At 56.8% G+C, this 27,744-nt stretch overlaps 1 protein-coding gene across 1 annotated transcript; it reads left to right on the top strand.

Annotated features, from left to right (window-relative positions):
• Positions 1–27,744, top strand: HHIPL1 (HHIP like 1). Its single transcript, XM_025271044.3, has 9 exons — positions 1–306; positions 7,317–7,963; positions 11,195–11,338; positions 14,034–14,362; positions 14,841–14,967; positions 17,865–18,010; positions 21,080–21,161; positions 24,695–24,777; positions 26,321–27,744. The coding sequence occupies exons 1-9, from the start codon at positions 25–27 to the stop codon at positions 26,839–26,841; spliced, it is 2,361 nt and encodes a 786-aa protein (XP_025126829.2). The 5' UTR covers positions 1–24; the 3' UTR covers positions 26,842–27,744.

The following is a 27,744-nucleotide window of genomic DNA, read 5'->3' as shown; positions in this document are numbered from 1 at the left end:
GCCGGGGCGGAGCGGGGCGGTGGCATGGCGGGCCGGCGGGCCGGGGCCGGGGCCGGGGCCGGGACACTGCTGGCGCTGCTGGCGCTTCGGGCGCTCGGGGCCGCGGCTCACCCGCAGTGCCTGGACTTCAGGCCGCCCTTCCGGCCGCCGCAGCCGCTGCGCTTCTGCTCGCAGTACTCGGCCTTCGGCTGCTGCACTCCCGAGCAGGACGCGGCGCTGGCCCGGCGCTTCGGGGCCGTGGCGGCGCGCGTGGACGCCGCGATGTGGGCCGAGTGCGCCGGCTACGCGCTCGATCTGCTGTGCCAGGTGAGCGGGCGCGCGGCGGGAGGGCGCGCGCGCGGGGCCTCGGTCCCAGATGGAGGGTGGCGGCGGTGGCAACCCTACTGGGCTAGAAGGATCGAGACTGGGCATCGGGCTTCGGAACCAGAAGCCCCCGGGCGGGAGTCATTTGTCAGGGAGCGGGGAGTCGGGCATCCTGGGATGTCTGTGGGCTTTGCCATCACTAACTTTGTGACTTAGGTTTTCTCTGGGTCTCGGTTTCTCCTCCTGATGAAATCATTGCTCCCTCCAAGTCTGAGGGGCTCTTCTGCCTTGGCACCGCCTAAAGATGCCCCCAGCGCCCCGGTCCCAAAGAGCCCTGCCCTTGTCCAAGCTCCAGGATGGGAAGCTTTTGTCCTGCTGAACTCGTTGTGTTGCCCCTTGGGGGAGGGGGGCGCCCACTGACCCCTGCAGAGGGCATGATCGGCGCGCTGGGATTGGGTTTGTCGAGGGGTTTGGGGGACCCTGCTCTCAATGAGGGCCTTTCCCCCGAACCTGACGGAGTGCTCTGAGGGCCCCTCCGGACTGCGGGATCCTGACACCCACTGGGGCTCCTACCCTGCGTGACCCCGGAGGTGAGATGTGCCAGGCAGTTCCAGACCCCCTAGGTTCGTGCTGTGCCCTCTCCCTGGGATGATGCTCCCACCCAGCGTAGGCTCGCTCATCCTCGGAGACCACCAAAGACATCCCTGTGGTGAAGCCTCTTGGCCCCCGTCCCTCCTCTGAGAACTGAACCCTGGCTTCTCCTCACACCAGATTGTGCCTCGGTTGTTCATTTTCCTGACTCCAGAGTGCCTGATGACCCCACCCCCTGGCGGGTATTGGGTCAAGGCTGAGAAGTCCAAAGGCTGGCCCAGGCCCAGTCCCGGGAAAGTGAGAGGACCCGTGGGTGGAGGGATCCTGTCTACACAGCAGAGCCCAGCCTTCTGCCACTGGGGGCAGGTGCTGGTGGGAGGGGTGGGGCCAACCGGGGCTGCTTGGATCCAGTCGTACTAGGGTCTGACCCTGGCCCTGCCACTTCCTGGCCTCACAACCCCGGACAGGTCAGCCCTCCGCTTCAGTTGCGTCATGTTTACATTGGGGGAGGCCTAAGCTTCCCCGCCCTCCCACCCCCCGCTTGCCGTGAAGACTGAATGACACACACTCAGAGCTCAGGGAGCCATTCTGCCTGGATTTCTCTAGGCCTCCTTGGTCCCCAGTGGCTGCCCAGGCCCAAGCGGGGACGGAGTGGGGCCCAGAGGCTGATTCAGGGAAGCCCAGAGAGGCAGGGACTGGCCTGGTGATCATACAACCCGGAAGTGGCCGTGGTGACACTTGGGCCACACTCATTGCCCATGTGAGTGAGCCATCGTCTGAGCAAGAAATAAGAGGGGCTGGGAGGGCTCTCTCTTTTGGTGGACTCCCCTGAGCCCCCGCGCTGTACATCTCAGGGGAGCGAGAATGGTACAATCAAGCGTCCACCCCCCTCACCAATCTGGGGGCCCTGGAGGATCAGATCCTGTAGTCTTCCCATGTCAGTTATGTAGAAGAGTTCATGCGTCCATTCCGTGTTTTTTGCCTTTTTGTTTTAATTGAGCATTTACTATGTGCCAGGCTCAGCAGGGCACTGAAGGTAGGCAGGTCTGCGGAGGAAGAAGGGAAGGGCCAGCCCCGCTACCCTCCCCCTGGCAGGAAGCTCCCCTCTGTCCTTGGGAACCGTCCCAGCATGGCCTGGCCTTGAGCAAGCTGTGGTAAGATGGCTGCTAGCATCTCACCCCAGGCGTCTCGGGAGTGACCTCATGTCTGGAGTGAGCTTGGAGAGTGCAGCGTAGGCTGGATCATGGTTTCCCTGGAGGGCCTCGTGGGAGGGAGGGAGAGCGCTGGACCGGGGACAGTGTTCCCAGCAAGCCAAGGCCGTGTCTGGACTCAGCACCTCCTGACTTCCACCAGGGGAGGGGGCCGAGGTGCCTTGTTTACAAGTTCCAGTCAGTGATGGAATTCAGGCACTCACATCTGCCTGGACTCCTGATGGCAAAAGAGACCATGAAACATGCCTGTGCCCACAGTCCCCCCAGAACATGCGCCCATCTGACACCCACGACTCCTCCAGATGCCCATGATGGCTACCTAGCCAAAGGGCAGTAGTCCCTCCTGGCCCCTTCAAACCCTTTCCTGAGGCTTTGCCCTGGTCCATCTGATGTCATAGGAAGGAGAAGAGAGAGCTGGTGACGTGTGGTAGCTCAGGTCCCAGGTTGAGGAGAACCAGTCCATGCAAGAAACCTCCACGTGACTGCGATGGCCTCTACGTGCCCCAAGTCATCAAAGCCTGGTTTCTGATAGAAGTCTGTGCACAACATGCTCTGCAGGTGCAGCCACTGGGCAGACAGTGCTTCGGAGCCTGTCAGGAGTTGGCCCTGTGCGGGGTGCTGGGCCCAGGGGCAGTTGCTGCTGCTGCTGCTGCTGCTGCTAAGTCGCTTCAGTTGTGTCCGACTCTGTGCGACCCCATAGACGGCCTCCCACCAGGCGCCCCCATCCCTGGGATTCTCCAGGCAAGAACACTGGAGTGGGTTGCCATTTCCTTCTCCAATGCATGAAAGTGAAAGTGAAGTCGCTCAGTCGTGTCCGACTCTTAGCGACCCCATGGACTGCAGCCTACCAGGCTCCTCCATCCATGGGATTTTCCAGGCAAGAGTACTGGAGTGGGGTGCCATTGCCTTCTCCAAGGGGGAGTTGGCCAGTCACAAACCCAGTTCTCAAAAGTCTCCTTGTTCAGTTCAGAAGACACAGAGACACTTATCAGAATGGGCCAAAAGCTCTCCCCAAGGGTCACCATGGAGGCAGAGCTTGCCCTGAAAAAGTCAGGGAAGACTTCCTGGAGGAGGGAACACTGAGTTGCCTCTTGATAGTCCATGTTGTTTGAGCACTTACTCAGAAAACACATGTATTGCTTCAGTGTATTTCTCCCAATAATGCTATGCTTCAGTTTATTTCTCTTGGGAATTTCTTCCCTTTTATAGATGGGGACGTAGGCACAGATAGGTTAAGGAACTTGGCCAAGGCCACTCGGGGAATGGTAGATTCAGTCTCCTGTGTGCTCTGACTCCAGAACCCCTCTCTTAATCACTTTGCCATGTCGCCTGCCTTCTTGAAGCCTCACCATGTGCTGGGCCCTGGAATCCGTGCCCTGAAGGGTCCCACAGCCTAGCGGGTGGACAGACACACAGAGATAACTCAGTCCTAGTCAAGCAGACCACCTGAACAATGGGGAGGAGCAGCAGAAACAGAGCTCACGCTGCAAGCTACAGAATTACATTTAGGTGAATGTTGGTCTGAGACGTGGGCAGAGAACTGTAGGAGCATCCACAAGGGCCAGGGGAGTCAGGGAACAGAGGTGTAAGAGAAGGCTATTGAGTCGGGCTTTGAGGTGTGCATAGGAGTTTGCCAGATGCCGAACTGGGTAAGAAGGCAATGTCCTACAGGTGAATATTGTGTGCAAAGACTCAGTCTTCCTGGGGAATTCCCTGGTGGTCCAGTGGTTAGGGCTCTGTGATTTCACTGCTGAGAGTTTGATCCCTGGTCAAGGAACTACCTACATGGCACAATCAAAAAAAAAAAAAAAAAAAAGACTCAGTCTTCCTAAAGAGTAGACGAAGGACATAGAAGCCTTCGGGACTCTGGGCCGTGGGTCATGAGTGTCAGTGACCGCACAGAGGCAGCCTTGGGCAGTAACGTGGGCAGGCTGGTTGTCCCTGTGCTGAAAGGCGCAGACAGCTAAGCAATGTGATACTGGGCTGGTTTTCCATGGGTTTTCTGCTACCTCCCCCCGCTGACCACTGTGAGGCTAGTTACTGTGTTTTGTTTTTGTTTTTTTTTCTATTTATTTATTTGGCCGTGCCAGGTCTTAGCTGTGGCACACAGGAGTTTTAGTTGTGGTGTGAGAACTCAGCTGTCGCATGTGGGATATAGTTTCCTGACCAGGGATGGAACCTGGGCCCCCTGCATTGGGAGTGTGGAGTCTTAGCCACTGGACCACCAGAGAAGTCCCATGGGTTGGGTTCTGATAGGCTTGCAGAAATCTGTTTTGTTGCCCACTGTCTCTGGAGCCGAGGACAGTGCCTGGCTCGGAGTCTGAACGCAGTAAACACTTGTTGAATGAAATTCCGGTGAGTAATCTGAAAAGAGCCCTGGTCTGGGTGTCATGAGACCCAGGTCTGAGCCGTGGCTTGGCCACTTCTTGGCATGCGGCCTTCTTGGCATGAGGCCTATGAGAAGCCTCAGCTTCTCATGTCTAGTAGGAATCACCATGACCCTACCTCGCAAAGCAGAAATGAGCTGTGTGTGCGCACAGACCCTCTCTGATCCACCCACAGCTGCTGGCGGGACTCACGGGGCCTCCGGGGAAGCATGAGAGAGGGGGCACGGCACAGAGGCCAGGGCTGGGCCGTCTGGAACACATGGAACATGGCCTCCCTGTCTGGGCCTGGGACGGTGCTCACCAGACCACAAGCACGTCACCAAGTGGCCCTCAGCCCCACAGTAGCAGGAGACAGGCCAGGAGGACCGGCCAACGGTGTGACCAAAAGCCACAATCGTGTAAAAGGAGGGTGTGGCCTCTGGCCAGGAGCCTGAGAACCCAGCCAAGAGGGCAGCCTGCCACCCACGGCCCCTGGGGGCCTCCGGTAGAAGCCCAGCCGGGCCCTGCCTGGGAGCGGGCAGCGTGGGCCTGTCTGTGCCTCCCCTACTGGGGGACGAGCATCCCTGGAGGCCTCCGGGGGCCCAGGTCTGAGTCAGACCCGTGGGCCCTGGCCTGGTGAGCTCATGGTGGGGGCGGGGGATGGGGGTTGGGGGCTCGGTCAGAGGCTCTAGCTGAGGCACGTCCTTAGAGAACCTGGGGGGCTGAGACATTTGCTCTGGAGGGCAGGGGGTTGGGAGGGGCTTTCAGCTCTCAGATGGTGGGTTCTGGATCTAGAAGCTGGGAGAGGCCTAGTCACATTGGTTGTCTCCACGTAGGTTCTCAGAAAGCAGAACCTAGGCCAGAGTGCATGGGTTTTTTCCCTTCTTAGGGTGAGTGGACCCTGCTAGCAGGAGTGACCAGGGGCAGAGAGAGAGCCATCAAGGATGCAGTTGCAAGTTGGCTGCTGCCAAGTGTGACTGATGCTTGAGCTGGCGAGACCATGGGTCCAAGAAACTGTATAGATGGCAGATCAGGACTGGCCCGGGGCGGGGGGACAGGGGGGTGGGGGGGTGGGGGGATGGGGGGGTGAGCCCAGAGGAAGACAGAACAATTTATCCATCAGCTTCCTTCTCCCAGGGGTCCAAGGTTTGCCACATCAGGCCCCCGCCTTCCAGATCCTGCCCAGGCGGGCGCTGAGTGGGATCCCAAGTGTCTCATCAGTGGGGAAGCCCCCGGGGGGCGGTGGAGGAGGGAGCCATAGCTGTTGGGTTTTGCCCCATGGAGTCACAGCCCAGCAGAGCTGGAAAAGGGGCCAGTGAGGTCAGGAGGTCTGAAGAGGTCCTGGAGGGGAGGGGGAGCAGGGGAGGAGAGGGTCTGATTCATCTCACGGAGAATCTGGTCTGGCCACAGGAGACAGGCTCAGGGCTCCACCTGGAGGGGCCTAACCCAAGGTCAGAGGGAAGGAGGAAGCAGGTCCTGGTGGCCAGGGGGACAGAGGAAGTGGGGGGAGGAGTGTAATCAAGGTACTCACATGTGTACACGCGTCACCTCCCCGGTGCTGGGGGGATGGGGTCCACCTGAAACCAAACCCACATCCTCCATGCTCACCAAATGGTGCTGAGTGACACTGGGGGACCCACACCTCGGTCTCCCCATGTGCAGGAGGGAGCCCCCCGTCGTGGGCTCTTGTGGGGATTAAATGATGGAGGGAGGAGCGCTTATCCCCACACAGGGCTGGTCAGGGTGAGTCAGTGTCCAGCATGGTGTCTAGGTATTCACCGTGGGCCTCCTGTATGCCAGACACCATCTCGGGCTCTGGGATACGACAGGGACCAATGCAGGCAAAATTCCTGCCCTCATGGAATTTAGGTTCCGCGGAAGGCAGACAATAACCAAGTAAACCCATTGATTTTTATTATATTATCAGGGAACGTTACAGTGTTTGTTTTTTTGTTGTTTTTTGTTTTAAGCCAAAACAGAGGTCAGGAGGAAATGGGGGTGATGGATGGGTGGTCAGTGAAGACCTTCCTGGAGGTGCCCCTTGAGTAGGGATCTAAAAAAAAAACATGGAGTGAATCATGGAGGTATATAAGGCGGAGGCAGCATATTAAGAGAGAAAGTGGAACTTCCCTGGTGGTCCAGTAGCTAAGTCTCTGCACTCCCAATGCAGAAGGCCACGGGTTCGATCCCTGGTCAGGGAACTGGATCCCACATGCTGCAAAAGTTCACATGTGTTAGTCACTCAGTTGTCTCCAACTCTTTGGGACCCCATGGTCTACAACCCGCCAGGCTCTTCTGTCCATGGAATTCTCCAGGCAATAGTACTGGAGTGGGTAGCCATTTCCTTCTCCAGGGGATCTTCCTGATCCAGGGATCAAACCCTGGTCTCCTGCATTGCAGGCAGATTCTTTACCATCTGAGCCACCAGGGAAGCCCTGTCACATACTACAGCTGAAGATCTCGAGGGCCGAAACTTAAGACCTGGGGCAGCCAAGCACATAAATATTATTTTAAAAATAAATAAATACAAGAAAAAATGTATTAAAATGCCTCAGATCCTTCCTGGCAGACAGTAGGTGCTTAAGAGTAGCTCCTGATGTTGTTAGTAGCAGAAGTAGTCATAGTGTGGTTATTCTAACAGAAGCATCAAGGCAAGAGAAAGGAGGAAGGTGAGGAGATCCAGGGCCCCTGGAGCTGTAGTTGAGACAGTGGGTGGAACGGACAGATGGCTCTTCCCATTTTACAGATCATCAGACTGAGGCTCTAGGAGATGGGGTGAACCGCCCGCGGTCACACGGCTGGTAAGCCCAGCCCAGAGCATCCCTGTGCGTGCCTATCTCTGCAGGAATGCTCGCCCTACGCAGCCCACCTCTATGACGCGGAGGACCCGTCCACGCCTCTGCGGACGGTGCCCGGGCTCTGCGAGGACTACTGTCTGGACATGTGGCAGACGTGCCGAGGCCTCTTCCGGCACCTGTCTCCGGACCGCGAGCTCTGGGCGCTGGAGGGCAACCGCGCCAAGCTCTGCCGCTCGCTGTCCCTGGACGACACCGACTACTGCTTCCCGCGCCTGCTGGTCAACGAGAACCTTAACTCCAACCTGGGCCGCGTGGTGGCTGACGCCGAGGGCTGCCTGCAGCTGTGCCTGGAGGAGGTGGCCAACGGGCTGCGCAACCCGGTGGCCATGGTCCACGCCCGGGACGGCACCCACCGCTTCTTCGTGGCCGAGCAGCTGGGGCTGGTGTGGGTCTACCTGCCCGACCGCTCGCGGCTGGAGAAGCCCTTCCTGAACATCAGCCGGGCCGTGCTCACCTCGCCCTGGGAGGGCGACGAGCGGGGCTTCCTGGGCCTGGCCTTCCACCCCAGCTTCCGGCACAACGGCAAGCTCTACGTCTACTACTCGGTGGGCGTCGGCTTTGACGAGTGGATCCGCATCAGCGAGTTCAGGGTGTCGGAGGATGACGTCAACGCTGTGGACCACGACTCTGAGAGGTGGTTCCCCCCGGGAGCCCAGGCCGGGAGGGGGCGGGGCTGAGACCTGGCAAGGCTGCGCACCCGCAATGGTCCATTGGATCTGCGCTGCGCCCCGAGAGGTGTGAAATATTTTGACTGTCACACCCAGTAAGGGGGCTGAGTTCAGGGGAGAGGCAGTTGCCAAACAGACATCACGGGGACTTGAGTCCAGCTCCTGGATCAGGTACTTTAGATGGTTCATTTCATTTGGTTCTCATACAGCCCCATTTTACAGATGAGGAAGTGGCGGCTCAGAGTGGTGAAGGGACTGCTAGGTCACACAGCTAGGAAGGGTCAGAGCTGGAACTCTGATCTGTCTGCTTCCCTCCCAGGCCCAACCCACTGCTCCCACCCGTCCAGCTCTGGCCCCAAGGGACCATTCTCCCCTGGCTGGCCCCTACCTCCTACTTGTCACCTCCACACTCCACCCCCAGGCAAACTGCTCCTTCCCACCCTCCCAACTGCAGGTTTATCCGTTCTTTGCCTCCAGGCTTCTTCTCCTCCCAACACCCAGCCTGCTTTTTGGGTATTATGCTCCAACTGTTTTGAAAACAGGTGTGAAGAATCTGCCATCCTGCCATGCAGGAGCCCCTGGTGTGATGCCTGGGTCAGGGAAGATCCCCTGGAGAAGTATTCTTGCCTGGAAGAATTCCATGGACAAAAGGAGCCGGGGTGGGGGGGTGGGGGTTTGGGGGGGGGGGTTGCAGTCCACTGGGTCTCAGAGTCAGACAGGACTGAGTGAGGAACAATTTTTGACCTAGCCTGGTGTGAAGGGCATACATAATCTGTCTCCAATAGGAAAATAAGTCCTGTGCCAGGTAATTCAAATAGGCAGAATTTGATACTGGGAATTAGTTCCTCAGGTGTTGGAAATGATGAATGAGAAATGGGGGGGAGGGAGGGGGAGAAGGGAGGCAACCCCGAGTTCAGCACTGAAGGGAGCTGACTTCACCTCTTGGACTGTGAGAGGCAGGGCTCCTGGAGCCCCTGAGCTGGGGCCGCTGGGTAGAAGCTGGAACCATGGTGGGTCTGGGTGGTGGCAGCTGGAGCCAGGGAAGAGGTGCAGCTACTGCCAAGACACTGCCTGAAGCAGAGAGAGAGAGGGAGGGAGAAATACCTCTGAATCCCCCCCTCCCCCCATCTCATCTCCTGCCAATGCTTTCCTTGGCTGAACCTAGCTGGAGGCCAGTTAGCGGAGGAGCATGGGAAATGTAGTTTGTAGGAGCTGGTAAAGTATCTGCCTGCAATTCAGGAGACTAGGGGTCCCATCCCTGGGTTGGGAAGATCTGCTGGAGAAGGGAATGGCACCCCATTCCACTATTCTTGCCTGGAGAATTCCATGAACAGGAACCTGGCCAGCTACAGTCCATGGAGTCGCAAGGAGTCAGACATGACTGAGCAACTAACACTTTCACTTTCTCCCCCACAACTCCAGTCTCCTGCCAATGCTTTCCTTGGCCGAACCTAGCTGGAGGCCAGTTAGCGGAGGAGCATGGGAAATGTAGTTTACAGGAGCTGGCCTTCTGAAGTAGAGAGCGGGTAAGAGGAGGACCAGGGCTGATCTGAAGACAAATAAGCAAATAACAGGATATCATGCATTTGATACAATTATAAACTCTTGACATTGAAAGTACAAAAAGAAGGAATCAAACTGACTAATGTGAGAATCTAATGTATTAATAGATTTTGCCTGTGAGCTTCCTGGCAACCAGGGCAAAAAGAGAAAGCATAATTCTTGTTATCTTATATGAGGCCACACAACTGATTCTCCAAGAGAGGCCACGTTTGCCATGTGACTCTCACAGAGGGGAGACAGAGAGACAGGATGAATGTGTCTTCAATGATGACTTTAAAAAATGGATTCCTGATGAAGACTGAAGGTGGAACACAAGATATACAGATGAACATACTTCAGAATTGGGGTTCAGCAAGGGTCCCTCTGGGGACCTCACAGTACCAGCCTAGAACCTGACTCTTGCAGGGGAAGAAGTAGGCATGGCTGGCTCAGGGCAGAGCCAGGAATGAATGGGCATCCTTGCCTGAGTCAGCTGTCAGTCTCTTTTCTCAGGGCTGGATGTCCAACAGTCTGAGCTGTCCTTTGCGTGGAGGACCTGGTTTGGGGATTGTGTGTGGCTCCCCATGTCATGTATGTTGATCTCACAATAGAAAGGCTTCTGGTCTTGGTTCTGAAGGTCGAAAGTCCTGAGTTCAAGGTACCTGACATTTCTGTACTTCGGGTTTCTTATCTGCATTAATAAAGGATTGGCTAGTCAGTCGCCAATCCTGGAAAACCTAAACTAGCCTAAGCATTTTGGTCAAAGGGAATTTAATACAGGGAGTTGGCTACAAAGATATTGGGAGGACTGGAGAAGGAAAAGGAGAGGGTCAAGTTCCCTAGAGATGAGTTCTTGTGAGAAGCGAAGGAAACAAAAGGCAAAAAGGTCTTGGTGCTTCTGGGTTTTGCCGCTCCTGGTACCCAGATGCCTGGGCAGAAAGCCAGGTGTCCACATTGACCGGCCGCTGTCACCCTTCCTGCAACCATTGCTTCCGGAGGCAGTGCCAGAGACCAGGGACATGTGGCTCCTCCCTTACCCTTGCCTGCCACCCTCTCCTGGCACGCCCTAACTGGAAGCTAGATGACTGGCAGTGTGGTGGAAGGTTCCCACCCTGGCAGTAAAGGAGGTCACTGAGAAGTGAGTGTGGAGCTGAGCACAGTCCGCACCCTCCAGCCCGCCTCCCTAGAAGTTACAGCCATAGCAAATGAGAGACTGTCACAAGTGCTCAGCTTAAGTGGCTGGTGTGTGGGTAGCTATGATGATGAAGAAACCAGTTGTGCTAGTGATTGGGTCAACGGTTTCACTTGATCATAACAGGCAGGGGCTAGTTGTGGGGGAGCAGTGGAAAAAGCGCTAGACCAGAACCAGAAGTCCTGAGTTCCTGTCCCAGCTCTGCCGTCTATGGGCTGTGTGACCTTGGGCAAGTTGCTCAACCTCTCTGAGCCTCTTGGATCTCATTGGCACAGTGATGTGAATGATCCCTTCCTAGCCTGCCAGATCCTTATAAAAATCACCTCCTATAAAGGATATGGAAAGTCTTTCCAACTACGAAATGGCATCTAAGAGAGAGGAGGCTTTATTGCTGTGATTTTGTTTTGTGTTTCTGGCTGAGATTTTTGTTTGTTTTTGTGGGGGGTGGCTTATCTTCTTTTAGAATAATCCTGGAAATCGAAGAACCAGCCTCGAACCATAATGGAGGCCAGCTGCTCTTCGGGGATGATGGGTACCTCTACATCTTTACCGGAGATGGTGGGATGGCTGGAGACCCCTTTGGGAAGTTTGGAAACGCCCAAAACAAGTATGTTCTGATTTGGTTGGTGGGTGGGCTGGTTTATGTACTCTTCTGAAGGGGGAATGACTTCCTCAGCCATGAGACTAGGGCAATAGAAATGGCTTTGGGCCCCAGCTCAGCCTGCAGCTAGCCAGCTGGGGAACCCAGTGCCTTTCTCTTATCAGTTAGAAAGGAATAATGATCATCTCCATGGGCAGGCTTGTTATGAGGAATAAAGGTGATGGGTATCTGAAAGGCGGCATCACAGAGCCTCTGGGAAGATGAGATTTTTCTCTGAAGTCCGCCCAGCCCTGCTGGAGCCAGAGGAAGGAAAAGGATGCTTCCCAGACCAAATGGGGAGTGTGAGCTGGCTGGAGCAGGGCTGTATGGTTGGGCATGTGGGTTTTCTACCCCAAGGGTCACCTGAGATGACCCCGAAACTGAAGCAGAGTCTTGCTCTCAGTTCCTCACTTCTGGGCTTGAGAAGATGGCCTGCCACCATTCCCTTCCTTACACACACACATACACACACACACACGCACGCACACACACATACACAGTCTCAAGTGTATAGATGAGGATACCCAGAAGTCTCAGGGCAGCCTCCTCCATCCTCTCAGCCCAAATCACAAAACCTTCCTCAGCCCAGAGAGTAAAAATAGCGCATATGATGTTGATTACAGTAATTAAAGTGTTCCCAATTTGTGACTTGTGCTTTCATATGTGACAGCATAAGAGTCATTGCAGTTTTCTCATGTTTGGGATGTATTTAGAGATGAAGTTGAGAAAATAGAAATTAAGGATTTGTAGATAATTGGACAAGACTTAAAACATTATTTTGCTGCTATGAGTTTTGCCCACTTACGTATCAAAGCCTGGAGCGTGGTGTGTGGGCCCTGGGGAGTAATCCGAAGCTTGGTGCAGAGCAGGCTGGAGAGTGTGAGAGGAACTCACTGGAGCAGAACCTGGAAGTCCACAATAGGGGATTAACTGTGGGGCAGCTACTGGGGCGGGGGGAGCGTTTTATCATCATGAAAGAGGACACTTGGGTGGTGTCTTTAATGATGACAGAAATGCTTGGGTGCTGATGCTCTGTGAGAATGTGGGGTACACAGTTGCATCAAATGGGCAGACCAGCCAGTCCTGCGTTAAAAAGCAGCCCAAAGGGAGTGCACCCAAATGCTGGGGGAAAACCTTGCAGTAAGTAAGTGCATCAAAAAATCACAGATGAAGGGACTTCCCTAGTGGTCCTGAGGTTAAGACTCTGCTCCCAGTGCAGTTCAATCCTTGGTCAAGGAATTAGATCCCACATGCCACAACCAGGAGTTCCCATGCCCAAACTAAAGATCCCACATGCCTCAACTAAGACCCGGCACAGCCAAAGAAATAAATAAATACTGTAAAAAAAAAGCCACAGATGAAGAGGGTGTGTTCCCCTCTGCACATCTTTAAGCATGTCGCAGAATCGTGTGTCACTTTTGTTCTGCAATGAATGAGACCCAGAAGCTGCTCACCCCAGTGGCTGCATGGAGGTCCAGGCTGCAGCTGCACCCTGTTCCGCGTGGCTCTGGAGGCAACGTGCTGAGGTCTCGCTCCCAGGCCCCAGAAGCCAATGTGGCCGGGCACCCTGAAGGGACCTCACTTTCTGTCCAGAGCTGCCTGGGAGACTGGCAAGTTGTTCCCCGCTCAGAGCCTGGGTTCAGGATGGTGTGTGTGAAGTGTGGGGTGACCCCTGAACTGCTGCGATGCCCCTGGGCGTGTGTGAGAGAGGAGGCAAGAAACCCACCTCCTGTTTCCTGCTAACATCTGCCGCGTTCTCTCCCGTCTCCCTGCCCTCCCTGGTACTCTTAAATGGTGCACTTGACTTTGATTGCAGTTATTCATTCATTCACTCACCAAACACTTAATGAGTGCCTACTGCATGCCTGTTGCTGTGCTAGGTGCTGCAAGTAAGCTGTAAACAGGCATTGTTTTTCTGTATCATTTTCACCCTGTAGCACAGTCCTGCAGAGAAAGAGAGGGGCCATCTAATATTACAGCAGAGAACCCCAAGGCCTGGGGAGGCCAGAAAGTGCGGTGAAGAGCTTGGGTTTCTGCAGCCAGGCTACCGAGGCTGGATCTCAGCCCTACGGTTTATGAGGGGTGAGGCAACCAGGGGTGCTCTGTGGCCTCTCTGAGCTCAGCTGCCCCGACTGTGAAATAAATGGCGATCACAATAGCACCCACTTACCTAGAAGCCTGGGGCTTCCCTGGTGGCTCAGTGGGTAAAGAACCCGCCTGCCAATGCAGGAGATACGGGTTCGATCCCTGGGTTGGGAAGATCCCCTGGAGAAGGAAATGGCAACCCACTCCAGTATTCTTGCCTGGGAAATCCCATGGACAGAGGAGCCTGATGGGCTACAGTCCAGAGAGTTGGAAGAGCTGGACATGATTTAGTGACTAAACAACACAATCTAAACACAATCTAAAAGGTTTGCTGTGAGGATGAAACAAAGCAACAGATGGTATGTAAGTCAAATGCTTAGGATGGAGCCCGGCGCATGGTAAGGTGTCTGATAATGTCGAATTGAATGATTGGGGTTACCCAGCCGGTGCATGGCTGCTGAGGACGTGAGCTTGGGGTCTCTGGCCCCAGAGCCAACGCTTGCCTTGCACCTGGGGCGGCCTTGGGCTCCAGGCCCCCTACCCCCAGCCCCGCCCCAGTCGGTGCTTTCTCCCGCAGATCGGCGCTGCTCGGCAAGGTGCTGCGCATCGACGTGGACCGCAACGAGCGCGGCCCGCTCTACCGCATCCCGCCCGACAACCCATTCGTGGGCGACCCCGCCGCGCGGCCGGAGGTCTACGCCTTCGGGGTGCGCAACATGTGGCGCTGCTCCTTCGACCGCGGCGACCCGGCGACGGGCGCGGGCCGCGGGCGCCTCTTCTGCGGCGACGTGGGCCAGAACAAGTTCGAAGAGGTGGATCTGGTGGAGCGCGGCCGCAACTATGGCTGGCGCGCCCGCGAGGGCTACGAGTGCTATGACCGCAAGCTGTGCGCCAACGCCTCCCTCGGTGACCGCCCCCCCACCCCCCCACCCCGCTCTGAGCCCCCGGGGACCCCTCCCCCCAGATCTGCCACCCTTCACTCCACGGCTGTGCGCCCACTCCTCCCTCGGTGGCCCCCTAACCTCACCTACCACCCGCGCCACTGGGGACCCCCAATCCTGGTACAACCCGCCCTACCCCCATCGGGATGCGCGCCAGTGCCTCCTTCTGTAGCCAGCCGCGCGCCCACCCCGGACTTCCCTCGCCTGCTCTTCCCTCCGGAATGGCTCCCCCGCCGCCCTCCCCAAATCACTTCCTGCCTGACAAATCCTTGCCCTATCCGTACCTTGTGAACTTTAAGCATTACTCTTTATCGTTGACTCTCTGGGGCCCCCTCTCGGGCCCTCCTAGGGACTTCCCACCCCTTGGCCTCGCAGGACTCAGGACCACCCGCGGAGCCTCCGGGGACCCCCGCAGGCTCACCCAGCGTCTCCCCACTCTGCAGATGACGTGCTGCCGATTTTCGCCTACCCGCACAAACTGGGCAAGTCGGTGACTGGGGGCTACGTGTACCGGGGCTGCGAGTACCCCAACCTGAACGGCCTCTACATTTTTGGAGACTTCATGAGCGGGTAAGTGACCCGACAGCAGTCTTGAGGGTCAGGGACCGCAGAGGTGAAAGGTCGGGGAACCCGAACAGCACCTTTGACCGCTCTGTCTCCTAGAAGCCAGGACCTGTCATTGTGCCACCTGGCCAGAGAGGTCACCTTGCTGGAGAGAGGGGACCTGGGGATCCAGCTGAGGTCAGCCCACTGGGCCCCATGAAGCCTTGCTGCCTCCACCCACTAAGCCCCCAGAGAGGGGTGGGTGTGTTGGGGAGAAAGGGGGGTGGGATAAATCACATCCCAAACACGTTTCAGAGAGGGTTCAAGACCATACCTCCCAAGTCTGACGTGGGTCAGACTCTTTCCCCTGGGGAGCTTACAGAGCCTCATGACCACCTGTTTCTCCCATTATACAGAGGGGGAAACTGAGGCCCAGAGAGCCCCAGGGAAGCCACACACCTGGCATGATGTTTTAAAATATAGCTGAGATGACCCGTGTCCAAAGCCTGGCATGCTAATTAGCTGTGGGACCTCAAGCCAGCTGCTTCACCTCTCTGAGCTTTAATTTCCTCATCTGCAAAATGATAATAGTACCTGCTTACTAAGCTTATTTGAGTCCTGTTCATATACATTTGGGGGAAGTTCCCTGGTAGCTCAGACAGTAAAGCGTCTGCCTACAATGTGGGAGACCTGGGTTCGATCCCTGGGTCAGGAAGATCCTCTGGAGAAGGAAATGGCAACCCACTCCAGTATTCTTGCCTGGAAAATCCCATGGATGTAGGAGCCTGGTGGGCTGCAGTCCATGGGGTCTCAAAGAGTCGGACATGACTGAGCGACTTCACTTTCACTTTTCACTTTCATACATATCACAGCACTTAGAATCTAGAATATGCCCAGTTTCTGGTTGACTGGTTGTTGTTTTGTTTTATTAATAAAATGGAAGGCTCTGTTGGTGATCTCAGGACCTTCCCAGCCTCCTGTGAAATGAATTTTTTTTTTTTTTTGGTTGCGCCGTGCAGCTTGAGGGCTTCCCTGGTGGCTCAGAGGATAAAGTGTCTGCCTGCAATGCAGGAGACCTGGGTTCAATCCCTGGGTTGGGAAGATCCCCTGGAGAAGGAAATGGCAACCCACTCCAGTACTCTTTCCTGGAGAATCCCATGGACAGAGGAGCCTGGCGGGCTACAGTCCATGAGGTCTGAGGACACGACTGAGCGAGACACTCCCCTCTCACTTCCATGCAGCTTGAAGAATCTTATTTCCCCAACCAGGGATCAAAACCAGGTCTCCTGTAGTGAAAGTGTGGAATCCTAACCACTGGATCACCAGTTCTTAATTATTCGCCTCTCCACATAAGGGCAGTTGAACAGGGTCTCTGTTCAGAGAGGAAGTAAGGAAGCCTGAGGCTGGCAGAATTCTTACCTCTTGCAGGCTGCTGAACTAGGGTGGGTTTGTGGCCATTTGTCTATAGCTGGAGCTGACAGAGAACCTTGACCTGGACCTCTGGTTGCTGGGTCCTTCTCCCAGCTTGGAGAGTCTCCCTCTGGACTCAGTTATCCCATCTGGAAAATGGGTCTAGATGAAACCTCTCTTTTTACCCTGATTCTCCTTTTACTCTTCTGCTACCCTCCTACCCCCACCCCAGGAATGTCCAAGTCACCTGAACATAGAAATTCAGTGAATTTTGCTGGCATTTCCCAAGCTCCTCTGCTGGGTCAGGCTTTATGCCAGGGCTAGAGCAACAAAGTTGAAGAACACCTCATACCCAAGTCAGGTGTGAGTCTCACTTGGTCCACTCGAGTCTGGCCTCAGAGAGCCCATGCTCTCTGGGGAAGCCCAGCACAGGAGCAGTCAGGAGGGCTTCTAGGAGGAGGGGCAACCAAGCAGGGCCTGAAAGTATCCATAGGCGACTAACAAGCGTAGAAGGGAGTAGGGACAAAATCAGCATATTCTGAAGATGCCAAATTCTCTACTTTGGGAATTCCCTGGTAGTCCAGTGGTGAAGACTTTGCCTTCCACTGCAGGGGCCATGGATTCATCGCTGGTGGGGGGCTGAGATCCCATGTGCCTTGTGGCCCCGAAACACCAAAACATAAACAACAGAAGCAATATCACAACAAATCCAATGACTACTTTAAATGTGGTCCACATCAAAAACAAAAAACAGATTCTCCATTTCATGCTCCCAAGTGGAGGCAGCTCCCAAATCTATGCAGCCTCGGAGGCTTCTGAACTGGAAGTTGGCTCCTGACTGCCTCCTGCTGGTCAGTGGTTGGAACTGAACCGAGGAGGCTGAAACCAAGTTGGTCTTGTTCACCCACGTCCTTCTCCTGGGCTTCCCTGATGCCTCAGGCGGTAAAGAATCTGCCTGCAGTGTGGGAGACCTGCGTTAGATCCCTGGATTGGGAAGATCCCATGGAGGAGGGCATGACAACCCACTCCAGTGTTCTTGCCTGGAGAATCCCAAGGACAGAGGAGCCTGGCGGGCTGCAGTCCGTGGGGTCACAGAGTTGGACACGGCTGAGTGACTGAGCACCATGCTTCTCCTGCTGTGTACTGGGTTGGCCAAACAGTTTGCTCGGGCTTTTCCGTACATCTAACAGAAACACCCAAACTTTTCGGCTGACCCAACAGCCGGTGCTCAGTAAAGACTGCATGCAGGGCAGGCTTCCCGGATGTGCGGTCTGTGCGCTTGCACAGACGTGCTCAGCAGGGCCCACGCTCAGTTTAACGATCTGCCGTCACTGTCTTGAAACTTTTAGTACATTTTGAACAAGGGTCCTTGCATGCTTATTTTGCACTGGACCCTGCATATTATGTGCAGTCCTGGTTGCATGGCTAACAGATGAGTGGATGGGTGGGATGGTCGGTGGGCTTCCCCCAGGCACCCTGCCAGGCAGGACCCCTCAGCCCATCCTCCTTTGCAGGCGTCTGATGTCCCTCCGGGAGAACCCGGAGACAGGCCAGTGGCGGTACAGCGAGATCTGCATGGGCCGTGGCCAGACCTGCGCGTTCCCAGGCCTCATCAACAACTACTACCCACACATCATCTCCTTCGCCGAGGACGAGGCTGGTGAGCACTCCTGAGGCCCTTCCATCTGGGCTGCCCCTGCCTGGCACTGGCCCCCCACCCCTGGGTCCTTCTGGCCTGGGATTCCCCGGATGGCATCTCAGGCCTGAGTCACCTCCAGGCTGGAGGGTGACATGTTCAGAGGTCTTGAGCCTTGCCTGGGTGTCAGTTCTCACCTGTCTGAGCTTCCATTTCCTCATCTGGAAAATGGGAGCAGTGGTTCCCCACTCCCACCATGGGCAGTTACTGGGAGGGATCACGTGACCCCACAGGTAAGAGTCCAGGGAGGTTATGGGGCCAGGAACGGGTGTGATGGTGGAAAGGCAGGCAAGTGGCGGGAGAGTGCCTCCCTGGGGACCCCCAGCACCCTGGATTCCTGATGGCAAATGCACTGGGGCCTATGGATGAAGCCGCATTGTCCTCGGAGTGTGGTGGGCACTGCTTTCTTGCCTGTTAGTGGGTCCCCTGTTCAGGCGCTTGTGTTTTCAATGCCAGGAGCAGAGGGGGAGGGGAGAGGAAGAAGGACCCTGGGGCCTGGATCCCGCCTTTGTCCTTGGCCCCGGATTGTCCCTGAACAAAAGCCGAGGGGCCCCCAGTGGGGCCTGGTGGATGCTTGGCCAGGTTACTAGGCAACACCCTCCCGAGGACCTTTCGAGAGGTGTCCCCCCGCAGGGCCCAGTGCCCAGAGCCCCCAGGCCTAAGTCTGGGAAACCTTTGTTGAACCGACACTCGTCAGAATCTAAGTTTTCACAGGGCAGCCCCAGCCCCCACTGCCCCTCCTAAGCCCACTGGGCCCTTGAAAGCCTTTTCTTTTGGTCAGTAGGGGGTTAACATGTTTTGGAAGGGGGGGTGCCCTTCCCGGTGCACCCCCCACAGAGCTCAGACCCAGAGGCAGGCCCAGGGGGCCCTTCTGAGTGACACGGAGGGCCAGGAGGAGGCCCCTCAAAGACAGACAGGCCGAGGGACAGCCTGCTGGTGAGGCAGGCAGGCGGCCCCTGAAGGTACAGAGACCCGGGGAGCTGAGGCCTGCAAACTGCCCCAGCTCCCTGCAGCCTCCGCCTCTCGGCTTGATCTTCTGATGCTTGTAAATTGCACAACAAGGACCTCTGCTGGCCCAGTGTCCTCCAGGGACAGTCCACACTGCAGAGACCAGGAGGACGGCGTGGCCCTGGGCAGAGCTTAGCAGTGCCATCAGGGATCCCTGGCTGCGCATGGGGTTGGGGGGGCCATGGCTTCCCACAGATTAAGGCTGGATGGGGCCTTAGGGTGCGCCCGTCCAATGCTGTCACTTTACGGATGGGGGAACTGAGGCTGGCTCTCCTGCCCGGTCTTGGGATGGGGGAGTGGAGTGGGGCACTGGACACAGCCTGGCCCCCCGAGGCCTCCCAGAGCAGGGTCTCAAGCTGGAGCTCTGTCAGGCAAAGGCAGTCGATGGAGAAGTGCATCGAGGTCAAGGGGGCAGCACGTGCGGGGACCCCAAGTTCCTTCAGGGCCTGGAGTGTAGGTTCAAGGAGGGCTGCCCAGCCAGGGAAGAGCCAGGCCGCTCCCAAGGCCTCTCTCCAGAAAGGGGCCCAGAGACCGGAAGTGATGGCTCAAGTTCACGGCTGTGCCTGTGGACTCTCCAGCAGGGACCAGCTTGCTGGGACCCTGCTCCCTCCTACAGGGTGCATCCACCTTGTGGGCCTATTCCACCCCACCACCCCCACCAAGGTAGGGCTGGGGCTCCTGGAGGGAGGAGTCAGAGGGCATTGACAGCTCAGCATCCTGCCCTGCCCAGCCCCCAGTTCCCCTGACAGCTGGCTCTACCCTAGTTACACAGGTCACCTCTCAAGAGTCTTCCCCTTCAAGAATTCTCTTGGGTCTTGATTATCAGACACCACCATCATGTAGCCCTCCATGACTGCACCAGTCACCAGGGTCATGCTTTCCTCCAAGCTCCCATCTCACTGCCTGTCCCAGACTCTCCTTGGGGAATCCACCCCTGCCCCCATCCTGGGGAGAGCTCTTCGCTGCCCCTTACGGGATGGGAGGTATTAGCACGGCTGAACCATCACACTGAGCCACGTGTGGCTGTGTCTAGGCCTCCCAGCTACCACGTGTCCTACATCAGCGTGGGCTTGGGGGCAGCAGATGTTTCTGAGTTCAGGGCCTGCTTAACCATTCACCGGCTGTGTGACTTTGGGCAAGTCACTTGACCTCTCTGAGCCTCTATTGTCTCATCTGTACATTGAGAATAATGAAACCTACTTCTTGGACATTTGTACCTGTGGCAGCAAGGGCCAGGGGGTGGGATAAGGGTGAGGAGAGAGCAGAGAACTCAATTCCCCTGAGAGCATCCATGGTCCAGGTGCTCGTGATTCCACCTCTACAAACTGAGGCTGAGGGGGGCTGTCCCAGAGCCGTGGGAGCTCACGGGGGGCCAAGTGCTGGGGCTGGGATTCACACTGGAGACTCCCCAGGCTTGTGCTCTTCTGCCCCTGCTACCAGCCTGGGAGGTGCCTGCTGCTCCGTGGAGAGAAGGGGCGCCCTGTCCCCAAGGGCCAGGCAGGACCTGGACCCTGGGTGCCCGTGACAATAACAATGGAAGTAATAGTTCATACTGATGGAGCAGGTGCCCCACGCTCTTGTTATCCTCACAACAGCCCTACAAGGCAGGCCTGTGGGGGAATGCGGAAGCTGGTCACCAGTAAGCAGTCGGTGGGGAGCTGGGCTGTGGACCCCCACTGGTGCTCAGAGGTGTGTGTGCTGGGCATGAGACCAGGCAGGGACCAGGGGTGGGGTCCCTGGGGTCACCAGGAAGGAGGCACGAGCAGAGGTCAGAGCCGGGGTGGGTGCGGGCAGAGTGGCCAGCACCCCAGGAAGCTGTGCTGCAGAGACCCCAGGGTGCGTTTGGATGCCTTTCTCAGCCTCGTTTCCCTGTTCTGGGGACTGGAGAGGTGCACTGACCCGGAGCATCTCCCCTCCTGGCTCACTGAGGTTGGGGTGCGTCCCAGAGCCTGAGGTGGGGGCGTGGGGCTGGCCCAGATGGTGTTCCAGGCAGCATCTCACCCTTTGCCTTGCGTCTTGTTCCAGGGGAGCTGTACTTCATGTCAACGGGCATGCCAAGTGCCACTGTGGCACGTGGGGTGGTCTACAAGATGATTGACCCTTCCAGGTGAGTACCCGCCTCCCGCCCAGCCCGCCCCTAGAGGGCCTGAGCCCCTTCTGTCTGCCAGGAGCACTCCCCTCCGTTACCGCACTTCCCCTCTCTACCGCGTCCTAAGCTGGGTATGATTAACACCCCCATTTTTCTGAAGAGAAAAGTGAGGCCCAGAGAGGGGAAGTGACTAGCTAAGTTCATACTGCTGGTAAGGGCAGATCTAAGATTCAGAACCTATCTGCCAGCCTCGAAGTCCTGCTGTATTCATAGGTGGCGCTATTGGTTAAAAAAAAAGAAAAACCACCTGCCAACGCAGGAGATGCCAGAGATGCAGGTTTGATCCCTGGGTCAGGAAGATCCCCTGGAGGAGGGCATGGCAACCCACTCCAGTATTCTTGCCTGAAAAATCCCATGGAGAGAGGAGCCTGGCGGGCTACAGTCCCTGGGGCTGCAAACAATCAGACACAACTGAAGCAATCTAGCACGCACGCTTCCATCCTTAGAAAGGTGCCAAAGATACCAGTGGGGGCTGATAACCATGGACCCCACCATCACATTTTAAAAAACTCTTAAAAAATTTTTAAAACAGTTTTTGTTTTACAAATAAGTTGCCATGATAGCACAGTTTGCCACATAGCCACCATTCAGTATTCCCTATTATTATGGTACATTTGTCATGATTAAGGGCTTCCCCTGTGGCTCAGATGGAAAAGAATCTTCCTGCAATGCAGGAGAACCAGGTTCGATTCCCTGGTCAGGAAGATCTCCTAGAGAAGGGAATGGCAACCCACTCCAGTATTCTTGCCTGGAGAATTCCGTGGACAGGGCACCCTGGTGGGTTACAATCGATGGGGTCTGAAGACTCAGACACATCTGAGCAACTAACACCATTGCAGTTAATGAACCGATACTGGTACTTTACTATTCACTAAATGCCACACTTTCTAAAAAGTCAGGTACCTCCATACTTTAAAAAAAAAAAAAAGGATTCCTCTGGTTTTTCCCTCCTTTGCTTTGGGATTCCATCCAGAATTCCACGTGGTATTTAGTTACTGTGTCTCTTTAGCTTTCTCTGGTCTGTGACCCTCTCTCAGACATTCCTCGTTTACCACACTGTTTTGTTGAAAGCACAGAGCTCTTCATTACTGACATAACTATCAAGAAAAACATAAGTGCTTGCTTCTTTCCCTCCTCTGAGGTCCTGGCCCCGTTTGGATTGCTGGCGTTGTGGAGGAACCCATGCAGACTTTGCATTTTTCTTCGTAGGTCTGTCCTTATTTTGCATAAACATTTCCACTTTGCAACATCACCCTCAGAAGGCTCGTTTTTGATGGCTGCATAATTTTATGTTGAGTCACTGTGCCGTGACTGCCTTATCCATCCCTTGGACATTTAGGTTATTTCCAATTTGGAGGGGAAAAATGCTTCTCTAAGGAAATATCACCTAATTCATTCCAGATGCTGCCTGAAACCCACCAACTCCTTTAGTCTGTACAGCATCCCTCTGGGCTCATGCATGCAAGATCAGTCTTTTCAGTCATGTCCAAGTCTTTGTGACCCCAAGGACTGTAGCCTGTCAGGCTCCTCTGTCCATTGGATTTTTCAGGCAAGAATACTGGAGTGGGTTGCCATTACCTCCTCCAGGGGGTCTTCCTGACCCAGGGACCAAATCTGCGTCTCTTGCATCTCCTGCATTGGCAGGAGGATTCTTTACCACTAGCGCCACCTGGGAAGGGTAGCTATTCCCTCCTCCAGGGGATCTTCCCAACCTAGGGATCAACCCCACATCCCTTGCAGCTCTCTGGACTCACGACCCTCTTACAACAGAGGGACCTGAGGCTTAGGGATCTCTGCTGAAGGTCTCATGGGTCAGAGGAACAGGCAAGACGCTAGACTCCCCTTTCCCGCACCCTCTCTGACCCTTCTCATCCCTTGCACTTTTCTCTTTTGGAATCCACATTCAGTTTTTGCACCCACAACATATGGCAGGGGGGCCGCATTCCAGAACATTTGGAAAATGAAGAAATGGGAAGCAGAGAGGGTAGGGTGGGGGTCCTCTGCCCAAACATAGCCACTGTGGGATTTTACTGGGTGCATCTCCTACCCTTTGGCAAAACAAAAAATTTTTTACGTAATTTCCTTAAGGAACAAAACCCAGCTGGGTTGGTCTGACGCGTGTGGCTATTATCTGGAGCTCAGAGTAGCCGGAAAAACCACCCTTTCTGCAGCTTGGAGAAGGATGTGAACCGGGCTGTGTTTCAGCCTCGGTGGGAGGGGGGAAACAGCCCACGTCCCCCCCTCGCTTTCTCCCTTCTGCCGGGGCTGTTTGAAAGCCACCCGGGGTCACGTGGCTGCTTCAGCCTTTGGGCTTTCCCCTCGTGCTCCTGGAACCCATTGAAGTCTTGGACCCACGTGGGCTGGTCCCAGAATAGGGTCGGTCCCATTCAAAGACTCACAGATCAATGGCCAGAAGCTCATTAAAATGGGATTCCATTCCTTCCTTGTGCCCCTCCAAGATGTCCAAGGAGACCCAATTCAGAGCCCTGGCAACCCTTCTCAGGCTCTTTTTTCTCCTGGCGCTCTCCAACCTGGCACTCCAAGGCCCCCCCAGTTCCCTCAGCTCTGCCGCCAGCCCCGAGGCTCTCTCTCTCTCCGCTTTATTCTTCAGATCAACTTAACCTTTCCCTTTGATTCTGTATCACCAGAAATCTCAGAACCAGAGGGGCAGGGAGAGACCCTCCTCAAAGACCGTGGGGGACAGGGGCCAGGGAAAGATGCAGGGATGGGCCTGCAGTGGCAGATACAGGAGTCAGACCCGGCTGCTGGGGAGGGAGAGTGGGACACTTGATCTCATCCCAAGCACGCTTCATGCCCTGAGTTAGCAGTGGCCACCGGGGCCCTCGTGCACTTCAGGCAGAGGCCTGAGTGGGTGTTCGGCAGGCTGTTCAGGGATCTTCCTGTCCTAGGGTCAGGCTCTTGGGGTCTGGGAGGCGTGTGCAGCAGGAGTGTGCTGTTGGGTCCAACTCTCGTAGCCCGCCAGGCTCCTCCGTCCAGAGCTTCTCCATCAAGAACACTGGAGTGGGTTGCCATTTCCTTCTCCAGGGGATCTTCCCAACCCAGGGATCGAACCTCTGTATCTGGAGTCTCCTGCAATGGCAGGCAGATTCTTTACCACTGAGCCACCTGGGTGAAAGTGAAAGTCGCTCAGTCCTGTCCGACTCTTTGCGACCCCATGGACTATACAGCCCATGGAATTCTCTAGGCCAGAATACTGGAGTGGGTAGCCTTTCCCTTCTCCAGGGGATCTTCTGAACCCAGGGATCAAACCCAGGTCTCCTGCACTGCAGGTGGATTCTTTGCCACTGAGCCACCTGGGTGCTGCTCCATGAATGGCCACCCTTGTTACTGTCCACACCGGCCCAGGCCTGAACGCACACCAGCCCTTCCCCTTCACGCGTGGCTGCAGGGGGTGGGTGGTCCCAGAGGGACACACTCAGGGTGAGCTCCCAGGGGGGTGGGGTGACTCATGGTGTCCTGTGTGTCGGCAGACGGGCACCACCGGGCAAGTGTCAGATCCAGCCCTCCTGGGTGAAGGTCAGGAGCCGCCTCATCCCCTTCGTGCCCAAAGAAAGTAAGTGCCTGCCAGCGGGAGACACAGAGGGGGTTTCCGCAGCCCACACTTGCCCCTCCCCCCCCCCCCAGATGTGCATGCTCCTGGCTGGGTCTGGATGCCTTTCCTCGGCTCCCTCACTGTGCCCAGCACTGTGCCCGGTGCACAGCAGACACTCGGAGGGCATGGAACTCCTGAAACTCCCTCCCCCTGGTGTGTGTCAGTCCCAGGCCACGGTAGGCAGCTCCAAGGGGCTGCAGGCGTCAGAACCCATGTGACGAAGGGAGAGATAGTGGGTCCCAGGCAAGGTTCACTCAGAGTTCTAGGGAGGGGCAGAGAAAGGAGGCATATCTATATGTGAGCGAGCGTGGAAAGAATTATTCTCAGCACAAGGGCACCTAGGGGAGGGGACGTTTGGGCCAGGTCTACTATAAGCTGGTTCTCTTTTTGACAAGCTTCGTGGGGAGGGAAGGGGTACCAATCCTCCGGAGGGGCCAGGCAAGGCCACAATGACTGCCCGTGGGATCTGGGGCCCTCTGAAGAGGGTATGCCCCGAGGAGGGGCTGTTCCCCTGGGCTCAAGCTAGGTGGGAACGGAGACAGACCCTGTGTTGTCAGATCTTCCAGTTCTTGAGAAAAGCAGGATATGTATGCTTGCATCCATCCAGCACATGTATGTGCTTCAATCTGGGGCTTTAACGCTGAGCAAGCAGATATGGTCCCTGCCTTCTTGGGTTGTTATTGTACAATCTCCTGATTTGGAAAAATTTGGCAACTAGTTCACAATTTTAAAAACCACCCTGTGGGCCAAAGGAAATACTTTAGTGGGCTGAGTGTGCCCAGCAGGTCTCCAGCTGGCAGACTGGAGTTGGGGGTGGGGGGGCAGGAAGAGGGGGACTAGGCGGCAGGGCGGTGGGGGTACCTGGCCCTGAAGAAGGGGCGCCCTGCCGCCTGGAGAAGGAGTTTGGGGGAAGGGGTGAGCTGGGTGTTCAGGGGTGGGAGGTAATTCTAGCCGCAGTTGATTTCAAACCTTGGCCCTTTCCCACTCAATCGTGCAGTAGATTCTGCTCTTCTGTGAGGTCCCGGCTCTGTGCTGGATGCCGAGGCTACAGGAAGTCAGACCAGGCCCTGTCCTGGCTGGGGCAGACAGAGAAGTCATTTAGTGTCCCAGGCCCCATGGGAGAAGTTGTGCGGGGCGTCTCCGGGACCCAGAGCCTGGAGGAGCTGGAGCGGGTAGGGGCGGGCAGGGAAGGGCCTGGAGCTGATGAGGGTTGAGCCTGGGTGGGGAGGAAGGTGCGGTCCAGAGGTGGGGGAAGGGCGGCCTGGGCAGTGAAGGCAGCAGCAGGGCTTTGCAGAATGACCCGAGAAGCGCCTAGCCCCAGCTCCAGGTTGGCATCTGTGGGGTCAGGGTGACCCCAGAAGCACTGTTGGGGACCTCATTCTCAGGGTCTGAGCAGAGGGCAGAACCAGGACATCTTTCCCTGGGGTCTGCCTTCCGAGGTGGAGGACTGGGGTGGGCTGGGGCGGCCGGGGTCCCTCTGACCGCAGGCTCTTCCTCTGTGCAGAGTTCATCCGGAGGACGGAGAGCACCCCACGGCCCACCAAGGCTCCCCGCCGCAGCCGCCCCACAGCCGCTCCGCCGGCGCCCACCCCACGGCCCCCACGGCCCACCTCGCGCCCCGGGCGCCGTCGGGGCAGCGGGCGGCGGCGGGGACGGCCCGGCACAGCTGACCCCGAGCCCTCGAACGGCGCAGTGCGCCTGGTGCGGCCGGCGGGCCTCAGCCCGGGCCGTGGGCGCGTGGAGGTGTTCGCGGGGGGACGCTGGGGCACCGTGTGCGACGACGCCTGGGACACCAAGGCGGCGGCCGTCGTGTGCCGCCAGCTGGGCTTTCTGTACGCTGCGCGGGCCGCCAAGCGCGCCGAGTTTGGCGAGGGGCGCACGCTGCCCATCCTGCTGGACGACGTGCGCTGCACGGGAAGCGAGCGCAACCTGCTGGAGTGCGCGCACGCCGGCCTGGGCTTGCACAACTGCGGCCACCAGGAGGATGCCGGTGTCGTATGCAGCCGCGAGGACCCCGATCTGTAGGCGAGCACCGTCCGGCCGGAGCCCTCCACCCAGGGTGCGCGCCTGGTGCGTGCGCCGGGGTCCGAGGGTGGAGCGGAACCTGGGGCGGGTGCCCGGGGTGACCCATCTGCAATGCTGTCCCCTGGATGCGTGGGAGGCGTGTGCTGTGCGCACGTGTTCTCTCTGTGTTTCTGCCCCTGCATCTACCCGGAAGCGGCAGAGTGTGTGGTGGGGGTGGGGGTGGTCCCTGTGGGCGCAGGTGTGGTCCCTGTGGGCCCCGTGGTTCTGGGTAGAGGTGTTCTTACCTCCAAGCATCTCAAGCAGCGGGCCAGGAGCACAGCCTGAGCACCGAGGGCAGCTGCCCTTCAAGGGTGGACCTGACCACTGGCTGCATTAACGGAGGTCTGCTGGTGGATGGAGGGAGGGGACCAGGACTGCCCTGCTCGGCCAGGGAGTGGAAGGCCCGCCAACCAGCTGGACCATGGCCTGAGAAATGCTACCCAAAGGATGTGGACTGGTGGCCTGGCAGTCAGAGTTGTGGAGGAGAACCTGAAGGCATCTAGTGGGGACAAGGGAGGTCATCAGATGGGTGGGTCCAGGGTGACCCATGGGCGGTGGGAGTCAGGCTGCCCTGGGGAGGGCAGGCAGGGGGCACTAGGTGACTTCAGGGAGAAGCCTCCAGGGCCCAGCCAGTCCAGGCATCATGGTTGCTGGTGAGGCTTCAGGTCTCTCCACTTTCAAGCCTGTGCCAGGGCCACCTGTCTCATCTCCATCCCCCCACCCCAGCCCCTCAGTGAAATCCCAGGGAACCTTCCGCTTCCTCCCGGCCCTACTCCAGGGGCTGGCCAGGCTATGGACCCAACGAGACTACTGATGCTCTGTCACCCAGGGCTGTGCCAACATCGTGACTGTTTACAAACCCTC

The sequence above is a fragment of the Bubalus bubalis genome, chromosome 20 (genome assembly GCF_019923935.1).
Source record: "Bubalus bubalis isolate 160015118507 breed Murrah chromosome 20, NDDB_SH_1, whole genome shotgun sequence".
NCBI classification, from domain to species: Eukaryota; Metazoa; Chordata; class Mammalia; order Artiodactyla; family Bovidae; genus Bubalus; species Bubalus bubalis.
This window is presented reverse-complemented; position numbering and strand designations above follow the sequence as displayed.

Bases quoted from the DNA above. Each gene is read 5' to 3' on its own strand.
- HHIPL1 (XM_025271044.3), top strand. From the start codon at position 25: ATGGCGGGCCGGCGGGCCGGGGCCGGGGCCGGGGCCGGGACACTGCTG. The intron at 7,964-11,194 runs GTGGTTCCCCCC...ATCTTCTTTTAG, and splicing joins GTGGACCACGACTCTGAGAG to AATAATCCTGGAAATCGAAG. The intron at 11,339-14,033 runs GTATGTTCTGAT...TTTCTCCCGCAG, and splicing joins TTTGGAAACGCCCAAAACAA to ATCGGCGCTGCTCGGCAAGG.